We start from the raw sequence: 12,153 nt of genomic DNA, 5'->3' as shown, positions 1-12,153 counted from the left end.
ACGTTGCCCAGAGCATCACACTGCCTCCGCCAGCTTGCTTTCTTCCCATAGTGCATCCTGGTGCCATCTCTTCCCCAGGTAAGTGACGCAAACACACCTGGCTGTCCACATGATGTAAAAGAAAATGTGATTCATCCGACCAGGCCACCTACTTCCATTGCTCCATGGTCCAGTTCTGATGCTCACATGCCCATTGTAGGTGCTTTCAGCAGTGGACAGAGGTCAGCATGGGCCCTCTGACCGGTCTGCAGCTACGCAGCCCCATACACAGCAAGCTGTGATGCACTGTGTGTGTCCCACTTCTGTGGGATCGGACCACATGGTTTCCCCACATGCATCAGTGAGCCAATGATGCTCTGACCCAGTCGTCTAGCCATCACAATTTGGCCCTTGTTAAAGTTACTCAGATCCTTATGCTTGCTCATTTTTCCTGCTTCCAATGCATCAACTTCAAAAAGTGACTGTTCAATTGATGCCTAATATATCCTACCCCTTGACCATTGTGGTGCCATTATAACAAGATAATCAGCGTGGCTGTGGGGATTTGTGTTCTTTCATTTACAAGAACATAAGGGAGGCCAGGTGAGGAGGTCTGGGGTGCAGTCAGTGTTCCAGTTCATCCCAAAGGGGTTCAGCGGGGCTGAGGTCAGGGCTCTGTGCAGGACACTCGAGTTCTTCCACTCCAAACTTGGCAAAACATGTCTTCATGGAGCTCGCTTTGTGCACAGGGGCATAGTCATGCTGGAACAGGTTTGGGCCTCTTAGTTCAGTGAAGCGAAATACAACGCCACGTTCCTAATACTATAAAATGTGTGCCTCCATCTTTGTGGCAGCAGTTTGGGGAAGGCCCATGTGGTATGATGATCAGCTGTCCACATACTTTTGGCCATATAGTGTATTTTGTATAAAATGGAACGGTGTCATCATGAAGTATCGCAATACTTATGTACTTCAACATATCCAACTCTTTTAGTGTACTCAGGGTTTAAAATGTGACATACAGACAGGTCTATAAATATTTGGACACCAACAAAGTTATTCTTACTTTAGTTGTCTACCACATATACTGGAGTTGAAATTAAATCAAGAACTGAAGCTCAAAGTCCAGAGTAAATAAAGAAGTTTACCACAAGATGTAAACCATTGCTAAGTCTCAAACATAGGAAGACCAGATTAGAGTTTGCCAAAAACATTTTCCAAAAAAAGGCCTGTACAGTTCTGGACAATATCCTATGGACAAATTAGACAAAGATCAACTTGTAGCAGAATGATGGGAAGAGAAAAGTATAAAGAAGTGTACCACCTCATCTTGTGCTGTGGGTGTGTATATCTGCCAGTGGAACTGGTTCCCTTGTATTTATCGATGATGTGACTGCTGGCAAAAGCAGCAGGATGAATTCTGAAGTGTATAGAGCTATATTATCTACTCGGATTCAGCTAAATCCTTCAAAACCCATTGGACAGCTCTTCACACTGCTGATGGACAATGACCCCAAGCATACTTCAAAAGCAACCCAGGATTTTTTTAAGGCAATGAAGTAGAATGTTCTGCAGTAGCCAGGTCTATCACCTGAGTACTGAACACAACTGAGCATGTATTTCCAGACGCCAACTTCATTTCTCCAATATCCTGTAGTAGACAGCTAAAATAACAGTAACTCTGTCGATGTCTAAGTATTTATGGACCTGACTCAATCTGTAAAAGTTTTAAGGGCTAAATTTAGTTACAATTGAACGGGCAGGCTTTCAGTTTGTCAGGCATCAAATGGCATCAAAATATCTTCTTTCTTTTCTCATAAAGATATATGATACAGTAAAGCCTTTAAAATAGCCACTCTTCCGATATGCGAGTCAGCTCAAATACATACTGCTGCATATAACAAAGCCAACATTTTACAATTTTTTTTACAAAAAAAAAAAGTTCTCTAGTGCTCTATAAATACTATAAAACTGTTAAGCTGTATAAGCATGCCACGCTGCTCACCTGAAGAGCAAAAATAAGTAAACAAATTAAAAAAAAAAAAAGTTGAAAAGAAGGCCTGAAAATAAACATACTTAGAAAAAAGACAGAAATGTGAAATGTTTTTATTATATAGAAGAAAACATATTAGAAATATCCTTTATAATAATAATAATAATAATAATAATAATAATAAACAATATAGATATAGTATATTTATATTTAGTTACATACTGGACAATTAGTACAAAGTTCAGTTAACAAAGCGTTTAGTTCTTACATCATTTTAAATAATCTTATGTCATTCCTTAGGATTTCCAAGAATAAAAAATTTTTTGTTACATCATTTATGGAATATATTGCAATCAAAGCGTGATTACTTCACTACAGTAATTAGCAAGCATCTGAGTACAGGATAAACAGGAATCACACCAATGAGCTTTCAGTTCTAATCACCTTTATTATACCTGGAAGATGAGTGATGAAAACATCTGTGAAAACATTTCCTCGTATAAACAAAGATGAATTCCCATACTGAATTCCCCAAAATGATTATATTTCTCATAAAACTGAGAAAACATATAGTAAAAAAAAAAAAAAATGCAGACATGTCAGTTCTGTATTCTTCTGACTAGATAGTAAAGCACAAAGAACATCAGGACCAGGCCTATTGACACGTAGCACAGGATCTTGCGGTTGTCTCTGCCAGAGCGGACCATCGTGGAAAACCTCTTTACGCTGCCCGTCAACAGTCCAGTCGCACTGAGGAAATTTGAGTCCTACAGAAAAAAAATGACATCGATGCACCGTGTTAATAAATTTTAGTGTCTTCAAATATTTGACAACTGTATGGCATAAAGCCACCAAGTACCATCTTTCCCCAAATGTCTACAGCATGTCCGAAATGTCATGTTGTAAATAATAAACACAAAATTAAATATATGTAGTTTTACTCTCATTGGTTCCTGACTTTTCTGCCACCCTGTATATTGTTTGCAGACTAGGAATAGACCCAGTCTGTTTTCACGTGATTGCTGACAGGATCACACACCATGCCATCCAAGTATGAATTCTGTTCTTCAGCCTCCTTGTCAATATCATATGCCAACTGTAAGTGAGAAGAGAGACAAATCACACATTTCATTAACCGGAATCTGTAAAGTAAAGCATGATGTTACATTACAAACTGGAGTGATGTGACATACCGACTTCAGTCTGGATACTTTGGTTGCGAGATTCTCAGCCATGCGTTTATTTTCTGCGTCCAGCATATCATCAACAGCACCGTGTCCTGGAAAGACAATGATGGAAGAGGTACACAAACCTTTTACTTGATTAAAAGTAGAAATGAGCTGGTCAAGGACAATTGTCTAACCCTAGACAATTTACGAGTAGCTAAAGCCTTAGCCAGCTATCAGTTTATTAGGTACACCTAATTCATATCTACACTCAGTGGCCTTTGATCACACACGTGCACTTTTCTGTACGTATACATACTGAATAGTCAATATGTCGCTGTACACAATTTGGTCAGCTCCCCTGTACCCTGTCCATCAATAGTAAGAGAAGCACTACAGCACCACTACTGAGCAGATATTATTTGGGTGGATCATTCTCCGCATAGCACCGACAACCACACAGTGTATCCAAGATAGAATTAATATCTGGTCAGTGCGGGTTCTATGCAGTTTGGGGAAAGCCTACATATAGGTGTGATGGTCAGGTGTCCACATACTTTTGGCCATAGAGTATAAGTAATTTATGACAGCACACAACTTCCTATCCCTTTTCAAGAATATGTGTTTCAGCCACACCCATTGCTAACAAGTGCATAAAAGCAAGCCCACAGACATGCAATATCTTTAGACAAACATTGACAGTAGAATGGGTCGTACTGGAGAGCTCAGTGACTTTAAACATGGCACTTGCCACAAGTCTGTTTGTGAAATTTCTGCCCTGGTCAACTGTAAGTGCTACTATTGTGAAATGGAAGTGCCTAGGAGGAACATCAGCCTAAGATCACTATGTGTATTGCCAGACATTGGATGGAGTGGTTTAAAGCATGCCACCAGTGGATTCTGAAGCAGTGGAAACATGTTCTCTTCGAGTGATAAATCACGCTTCACTATCTGATGGATGAATCTGGGTTTGGCGGATGCTAGGAGAACGCTACATACACGAATGCATAGTGCCAACAATAAAGAGGGATAATGGTCTGTTTCTTTTTTTTTTTTTTTTTTTTTTAAGGGTTTGGGCCATTGCCCCTTAGTTCTAGTGAAGAGTTAATGCAACTACTGTTAATGCAACACATACAAAGGCATTTTAGACAATTGTATTCTTCCAACTTTGTGAGAACAGTTTGGGGAAGACACTTTCCCAGGGGTGTCCAACACTCAGGTGTGGCTTCTGCTTGGTTGGAATGAAAACCTGCATCCACACCGGCTCTCTCCATATAAGATTGGACACCCCTGCCCTTTCCTGTTCCAGCATGACAATGCCCCTGTGCACAAAGCAAGCTCCACGAAGACATGGTTTGACAATTTTGTTGGGGAGGAACTCGAGTGACCTGCACAGAGCCCTGACCTCAACCCCACTCAACACCTCTGGGATGAACTGGAAAACCGACTGCACCCCAGACCTCCTCACCAACATCAGCGCCTGACCTCACTAATGCTCCTGTAGCTGAATGAACACAAATCCCCACAGCCACGCTCCAAAATCTAGTGGAAAGACTTCGCAGAAGAGTGGAGGTTCTTACAAATGCAACGGGGGGCAACTCCATGAAGTAATGCCCATGGTTTTGAAATGGGATGTCCACCAAGCTCATATAGTAAGTAATAAGGTCATATAGAGTAATATTGTTAAATAAATAAATAAATAAATAAATAAATAAGTGAGGCTGAATTTACAAATGCCAAGTGGGAAAGGTCTATGCATAAACTCAAGTATAAACTTAACTCAGTACATATATTATGCATTAAGTGCTAACTAAACACATTTTGTAGAGTCAACTCTTAAAAGTTTATGCATCAAACACACACACACACACACACAAAATTGGAGAATAGTATATAAGAGTATAGCTGATATCCTGAAGCTGTCTGAAGCAGTACTAGCAAATGAATATACATTTTGTGCTTAAGAACTAATTAAACTAATTGAACATCATGAATGGTTATTTATTTATTTATTTTTTTGTAAGGAAGTGCACTGTTTTGTGAGTTTGGCCTGAAAGTGTGTTAGCAGTACACAGCTGTAGTAATAAGTGCTGTCACAGCGAACTACGTGTCACTTACTTACCCCTGTTCCAGTGATCAGCCATCTTTATAAACAAACTCTCTAGCTAACTAGTCAAAAACACCACCAAACACAGAGAGAAAAATACAAATTAAAAACGTTCCTACGTCCAAAATAATTCCACTGTAACTCAAAACAAAAATAAAGATGTTCCCTTAAAATCTGACAAGGCTAAAAGGATTGTGGGATATGTTAGTCCGCCTGCTCCACTCCGCTCAGCTGGATTAGCCAGCTCAGTTTATCCTGGTTTTACTGATAATGGTCGCCATCTTTGCTGAGCTGCGATTGGTTAGCGGGTCATCCTCAAACGCGGAGAGGATGGGCTTCTAGCCAATCCTAAGCTGTAGCCGTGAAGGACTTAACCAATCGTAGCGCAGGGGGCGGGTCTTATCAGGGTACGGGTAACAGCGACAAATGCGTTTCGTAAGATGTCACGGTAGATAGCATCCTCGGTGTAAAAAGAGCCAGCAAGGTAATTTAGGTTTAACCATATTTAATAAATTAATCTTTTGTTTTTGGTTTTTTTGGGGGCATATGATTTGATTAAGGTTTATGAATGGCATACAAATAACAGGATGTTTAAGATGATTTGTCACAAGCTGTATTTATGGCAGATTTATATATATATATATATATATATATATATATATATATATATATATATATATATATATATATATATAAACAGTTGTATATTTTGTGTGAGATCTGCTTGAGTTATTGGTTTTGGGTTTTGAGGTTATCTTCTGCACTCCAGCATTGTCTAGAACATCCAATTGTTTTGTCTTTACTGATTAAATCTTATTTCTAGTGTCTAGATTATTAGAATTACTTGTCCTTTCAGGTTCACATATTATAAACAGTTTTATGTCTGTACTAATGTCATATTGGTGATATTTGAAAAAAAAAATGTATAAGCAGCTACACAGAAGCTCATCCTGATATATCTGTTGTGTTTCTTGTTTTTTTTTTTTTTCCAGATCCTGTGTTGTCATCTTATGCTCCCTTCATCACAAAGACAAAATCAATAGACGTCCAGTGAATGAATGGACATCCACATCCACATCCACACCAAGCCTGGGATGCTGCTCTGTGTCAGTTTAATCAGGATCCTCTGAACTCCTGCATTGTGGTGATGTATGTTTTATACTGGTCTACCCCACTATCCGTCGTGTTCAGAACAATAAAATTGCGCTCAGGTTGTTTTGACTAGTAGTTTTCACTAGTTTATGTAGTACACAATCGCTGTTGTGTTAAAATCTACGTAGCAACCCACAGGTGTAAAATCATCCTCTCGCTCCTCTATTCTCTGAAGGAGTGACCAGTTGTAGTCGTTCTTCTTTCGGCTGCTCCTGTTAGGGGTCGCCACAGTAGATCATTGGTCCGTGTATTTGATTTGGGACAGTTTTTACGCCAGATGACCTTTCTTAGGCAAACCTCCCCGATTTTATCCGGGCTTGGGACTGGCACTGAGAGCGCACTGTTGCACGCATCTCCAGTGGCTGGGGTCGGTTCTCTGGCTGGGAATCGAACCCGGGCCACAGTGGAGAGAGTGCTGTGGCCTAAACACTAGTCCTCCAGTGACCCCGAGGAGTGACCAGTAATATCTTAAATATACACCAAATTGTTAACTCAGTTTTTGATTTTGTTGTAAAGCATAAAGAATAAAGATTATAACTCGTGGTCATTTTGGATGACCTGTTCAGTGTCTGGGCATTCGGTTACTGAAATGTTGTTGTACTTCTTTCGGCTGCTTCCGTTAGGGGTTGCCACAGCAGATCATTGTTCCACATATTTGATTTGGCCCAGTTTGTACACCAGATGCCCTTCCTGATGCAACCCTCCCCAATTTTATCCGGGCTTGGGACGAGCACTGGGAGTGCAGCGTTGTGTGCAAACCCAATGACTGGGGTTGGTTCCCTGTGCCAGGAATCGAATCCGGGCTGTGGCGTGAGAGCGCCGAGGCCTAACCACTAGTCCTCCAGGGACCCATTCTGTTACTGAAATAGCTGTACAATTATAGTTTTAGTCTGTATATCATGTCAGCAACAGTAATTAATTTAATAATGTGTTTTTTTATGTTGTTTATTAGAGCAAAGCTCTGAAAATCCAGCAATGTTGGCCCGGAAAGGCCTGGTGCCTGAAGGATTTCTGTTGACACGCCTGGCTGAAGATGCCACCCAGCCTAACCGCTTCCGTAGCAAATCACAGCGTGCTCGCTTTATCACCAAAAGTGGATCATGCAACGTTGCTCACAAGAACATACGGGAGCAGGTACAACAATGCAATATTTATTTTCATTCTCACTTTGTTAGGAGACAATTTAATATATGCCGTGCTTATGCATTTTTGTAATTAAAGTGAGCAAGGTCTGCATCCCAGGCAATGCAGTTTAGCTTTGTTTTTCTTTTAATTTCTCCCTCCAGGGTCGGTTTCTTCAGGATGTTTTTACCACTATGGTGGATCTTAAATGGCAGCACTCACTCCTTATCTTTACCTCAGCATTCCTCTGCTCGTGGATGCTCTTTGCCATGATGTGGTGGCTCCTGGCCTTCGCTCACGGTGATCTGGAGCCACGAGATCCCACTGAGCCTGGACCTGTTCCCTGTGTTACTGCCATCCACTCCTTCACTTCAGCATTCCTCTTCTCCATCGAGGTGCAGGTGAGGAACAAGCTGGATGGAACGAAAGGTTTATGATAGCTGGTTTATGGGGTCCTCCAGAATTATTGGCACCTCTCAAAAAAAAAAAAGAACAAAAAAAAGATTCTGTGAAATTAATGATTTGCAGTGACTATCTCATGAACCTTTCTGCTCGGATAGTACCAGGATATCTCAACTCTGATGCCTCTGCCAAGAGGCCATAGATAGAGCTTTCGAGATCATGAGCCAGACATACTCCCAGTCAACACAGAAACATGTTACATGTTATACATGTTATGCATTCTCCAGCTCAGTCTCTTAGTCCCTAATGAAAATGTGTGGTCTGAACTGACATGCACAAACCAACAATATAAAGGGCTTAAAATGTTCTGCATGGAGGAGTGGATCAAGATCCTCTGCAAGTGTCTCCAACCATGTTAGATGTTACAGTCTCAGTGGTGTTATTCTCTCCAGGGCAGGTGTATTAAAATATTAATTGTAATTTTGAAACCATCGTTTTATAGAAAATAATTGCACTCCTGAAAATAAAAACTATACCACGTCCCTGTATGTTTGAGCGCTTTTTGCATGTGTTATTCTTTTTATATATAAATTTTTGCTCATTTTCATGAGGGGTGCCAATAATTCTGGAGGGCATACATACAATCTGCAGTACCTACAAATATTTTTTAAACTGGCAGTTGTTTTGGAACATTGCTTGTAAATGAAATCTAGAATAAATGAACCTAACTGTGCTCAAATCCATAAATGTTGTACCGTGTTGTATTATGTTATCAGGTGACCATTGGTTTTGGTGGGAGGATGGTCACAGAAGAGTGTCCACTGGCCATTGTAGTCCTGATCATCCAGAACATTTTGGGCCTCATCATCAACGCTGTCATGCTGGGCTGCGTGTTCATGAAAACAGCTCAAGCCAATCGCAGAGCAGAGACGCTCATCTTCTCCCGTAACGCTGTTATCGCGCCGCGCAATGGCAAACCCACGTTCATGTTTCGTGTTGGAGACCTGAGGAAGAGTATGATCATATCAGCTACCATTCAGATGCAGGTGAGGAAGAGTTCAGGTAAATGGTACTCTTCATTGTCCAGGGATCTCTTACTTAATATAAACCAGAAATCAGAGAAATTTTAAATAACCAAATTAGGAATTCTTGACTTTTTCGGGATGCTTGAAGAACTGTTTTAGCCATTATCAGTAGCAATGGTTTTATTCTGTCCCCTGAATGCTGATTGATTGTCTTGTGCCACGTCACACAGGTGATTCGCAGGACAGTGACGGCAGAAGGGGAGGTGATTCCAGTCTGCCAACTTGACATCCAGGTGGAAAACCCACTCAGGAGCAATGGCATCTTCCTTGTCTCGCCCCTCATCATCAGTCACACCATTGATAGAGGAAGCCCCCTGTATGAGCTTTCTGCCCAGTCGCTGGCCACTGAGGATCTGGAGATCATAGTTATACTGGAAGGTAGGAGGATGTTCCCCTGCAGCTACAGTAAACTATTGTTTTTTTTTTTTTTTAACTGGATTATTTGTTTTATGTGCTTTGTATACAAAGGCCTATTCAGGTGACTTTTAGTAAAAGCTGTCTAAGGGTGAATAGTGAGTGCGAGTGGTTATTAATAATGTACAGTGGGTTTTCTGCCACAATATAAGATTGTGTTCAAGATAGCAAACAAACTTCAAACAAATAATGGAAATTCCTAGTAATTTTGTAGTCAAATACTCAAACACATTAAAAAATGATTAATCAGATATAATAATAATAATAATAATAATAAAATGTGTTAACTTATTTTGCTTTAGTTAATAGCACCAAATTAATAAGAGAAGCATTTCGCTTTTAGGGTAAATATCAGAAACTAGGGAACTGAGTAAGTAAATGTTGTATTCATTTGCGTTTGAATGTTAAGTAAAGAGTAAAACATTACAGGGCATGTTGTTAAAGGAAAATAATCAGTGAAGGGGTGGTGTAATGCAGCCCAAACCTGAAGATGCCTACTTTCCTAGAATAGCATTTTATTCCTTATGTACCACAGCAATTTACCAACAATTACTTTTTTTATTTATTACATCATACTTTTGATCAGTTTATAGTTACGTTTAATACTGTAGAGTGTCCGTGAAAGTTCTTGTTATCAGCAACACCAGTCATTCCCTTACTGTCTCTTGAAGTTAATAAAACAGAAAAATGCTTCTTGTTACTGAGAAGCTACAAAATGCAACATCCTCCATCCGTAGAATTTTCTGTGGCGGAAAACGTAAAGGAACAGCTTTACCTCTGAGTGTTACAGTGCTGTCACTTGAGACTCTTTCCATAAATGTTAAATAAATGTATCCTTACAGAATAATAGCGTCATCATATAACAAATTTGATGATTTCATTTGATAAATAACAACACATTTTTAAAATCTGTTTATTAATAGATTTATTAGACCTTTATTATTAAAGTATGTGGAGCGTCTTACTATAGAAGTCACTGTTACTATAGAAACAATACCTTATTTGTACAAGCACATTAATATAGACCATTTATAGAAAACCAATCAAAGCCTTCTGACCAGTCAGATTCAAGACTAGAAAAGCTCTGTCATATAGCGACAGACTCAGTAATAAAAGTGCTAAACTCCTTCATATTGGTTCTCTGCCACACCTGATGCAGCCAATCAAGGGCCATAAGGTTTAAACATTTAAAGAAATCAAAAGGAAAAGCTTCCCATACTAACTTCCCTTATCTATTTGTTTAATTCTTGCTCATTTCCTGACCAATGATTTGTTGTTAAGACCATTGAAGCTTAATATTTTGCCATTTTGGGCTTGGCCCTTTTTATTTTTGCCCAGGAGTGTATATTCATAGTACATATGTTTTAGATAAATCAAAGTCTGTGATTGTGAAATGTAAAACCTTTTAAACCTTAACAAGCACAAATGTGCTTTAATCTCTCTGAAACATAATTAAAATATGACTTCCTGTACTGTATGTCTGTTTCCTTGTCAGGCGTTGTGGAGACTACTGGCATCACCATGCAGGCACGCACATCCTACACACCGGAGGAGATTCTCTGGGGACGCCGCTTCGTGTCCATCATGACAGAAGAGGACGGCCGCTACTCTGTGGACTACTCCAAATTCGGTAACACGGTGCCCGTGCGGATGCCCGCCCTCAGCGCTAAGGAGCTGGACCAGACGAGAGGGGTGCAGGACAACGGCCCTCACGAGGGTAAGCCTCAGGGCTGGGGACTGGTGCGGGCCGGACGAGGCGGCTACAGGAGAAGCGCGGGCCGGGCCTGCGAGGATAACCCATCCCGGCCGTGGTACGCTCCAGCAGAAAAAGACGAGCAGGAGAAAAGTAAAGAAAAGAACGGGCAGAAGAAGACAGTGAAATTAGAGGAAATAGGGAGAGAGCTGGAGGAGGCGACCATGGAGGATATGAGTGATTAAATATGTAATATACTGTATATATAGGACATGGATGTGCAGATTATATAGTATAGCTACTTTATCAGAAAGCTTTTAATGATGTTATTTTTATATTGGTTTGGGAAGATTGGACAGTAAAGCAGTTGATTTTTTTTAATGAACTGTAATTTTCCTTTTCTGTTTACACTACTGGATATTTGTATTTTATACAAGCAGCTGTAGTTGGTGTGACTTTATCTCCACTCACCCCCCTTTTTTAACTCCATTGTCTTTGTGTTGTGGTTGTGTACTTGTACCTGCCATCTGTGTTCTATTGCTTCAATTTTATGAATCAATATTATTATAACTGTTTTTGAATATCACTTTATTTAAATGTAGTGTGTTTTGGTAGCGTTATTGTTGTGAACGTGTGCAATTACCTAAACCAGTCCCTCACCATTCAAGACTTGTTTTTCCATTGCTACTGATATTTGGATGTCTATCCATTCTCTTATTTATTTTACCTTATTTATGGTACAAATAAAATTTTATGGTTTTTTTCTTTAAGCATTTCATGTGTTGTACTGTGGATCTAAATGTTTTTTTTTATTTTTTATGAAATACGGTTTAAGTCTTTATAATGTTTATGTACATTTATTCCAAATACAGCAACAAAATGCAAAATTATGCTTTAGGTAAGTGCATCCAGGTCTATTTTTTTTTCCTGAATTCACTACATTTACCTTTTTTTTTTATTTTATTTATTTAATTTTTTTTAGGTTAATTCATTACAGTTTATTTTCTGATAGGGACATATTCTAAGGGGTAGATCAATAA

At 39.6% G+C, this 12,153-nt stretch overlaps 2 protein-coding genes across 2 annotated transcripts; one reads left to right on the top strand and one right to left on the bottom strand.

Annotated features, from left to right (window-relative positions):
• Nucleotides 1-2,162: 2,162 nt before the first annotated feature.
• On the bottom strand, nucleotides 2,163-5,531 carry bet1l (Bet1 golgi vesicular membrane trafficking protein-like). Its single transcript, XM_026919569.3, has 4 exons — nucleotides 5,261-5,531; nucleotides 3,166-3,251; nucleotides 3,012-3,068; nucleotides 2,163-2,739 (listed from the first exon to the last, which is right to left on the bottom strand). Exons 1-4 carry the CDS (start codon nucleotides 5,280-5,282, stop codon nucleotides 2,572-2,574), a joined length of 333 nt encoding a protein of 110 aa, XP_026775370.1. The 5' UTR covers nucleotides 5,283-5,531; the 3' UTR covers nucleotides 2,163-2,571.
• A 124-nt stretch (nucleotides 5,532-5,655) lies between these two features.
• Nucleotides 5,656-11,883, top strand: kcnj11l (potassium inwardly rectifying channel subfamily J member 11, like). Its single transcript, XM_026919489.2, has 7 exons — nucleotides 5,656-5,729; nucleotides 6,238-6,394; nucleotides 7,350-7,531; nucleotides 7,684-7,920; nucleotides 8,698-8,967; nucleotides 9,177-9,384; nucleotides 10,916-11,883. The coding sequence occupies exons 3-7, from the start codon at nucleotides 7,373-7,375 to the stop codon at nucleotides 11,356-11,358; spliced, it is 1,317 nt and encodes a 438-aa protein (XP_026775290.1). The 5' UTR covers nucleotides 5,656-5,729; nucleotides 6,238-6,394; nucleotides 7,350-7,372; the 3' UTR covers nucleotides 11,359-11,883.
• Nucleotides 11,884-12,153: the final 270 nt, after the last annotated feature.

The sequence above is a fragment of the Pangasianodon hypophthalmus genome, chromosome 9 (assembly GCF_027358585.1).
Source record: "Pangasianodon hypophthalmus isolate fPanHyp1 chromosome 9, fPanHyp1.pri, whole genome shotgun sequence".
In the NCBI taxonomy this organism is placed as follows: Eukaryota; Metazoa; Chordata; class Actinopteri; order Siluriformes; family Pangasiidae; genus Pangasianodon; species Pangasianodon hypophthalmus.
The sequence above is the reverse complement of the archived record's forward strand: the minus strand, read 5'-3'. Positions and strand labels throughout refer to the sequence as shown.

Coding starts and splice junctions, on each gene's coding strand:
- bet1l (XM_026919569.3), bottom strand. CDS start 5,282: ATGGCTGATCACTGGAACAGGG. Junction 3,252..5,260: donor GGCTGATCACTGGAACAGGG/GTAAGTAAGTGA, acceptor TTGTCTTTCCAG/GACACGGTGCTGTTGATGAT. Junction 3,069..3,165: donor AAGTATCCAGACTGAAGTCG/GTATGTCACATC, acceptor TCTCACTTACAG/TTGGCATATGATATTGACAA.
- kcnj11l (XM_026919489.2), top strand. CDS start 7,373: ATGTTGGCCCGGAAAGGCCTGGTGCCTGAAGGATTTCTGTTGACACGC. Junction 7,532..7,683: donor ACAAGAACATACGGGAGCAG/GTACAACAATGC, acceptor TTCTCCCTCCAG/GGTCGGTTTCTTCAGGATGT. Junction 8,968..9,176: donor CAGCTACCATTCAGATGCAG/GTGAGGAAGAGT, acceptor CACGTCACACAG/GTGATTCGCAGGACAGTGAC.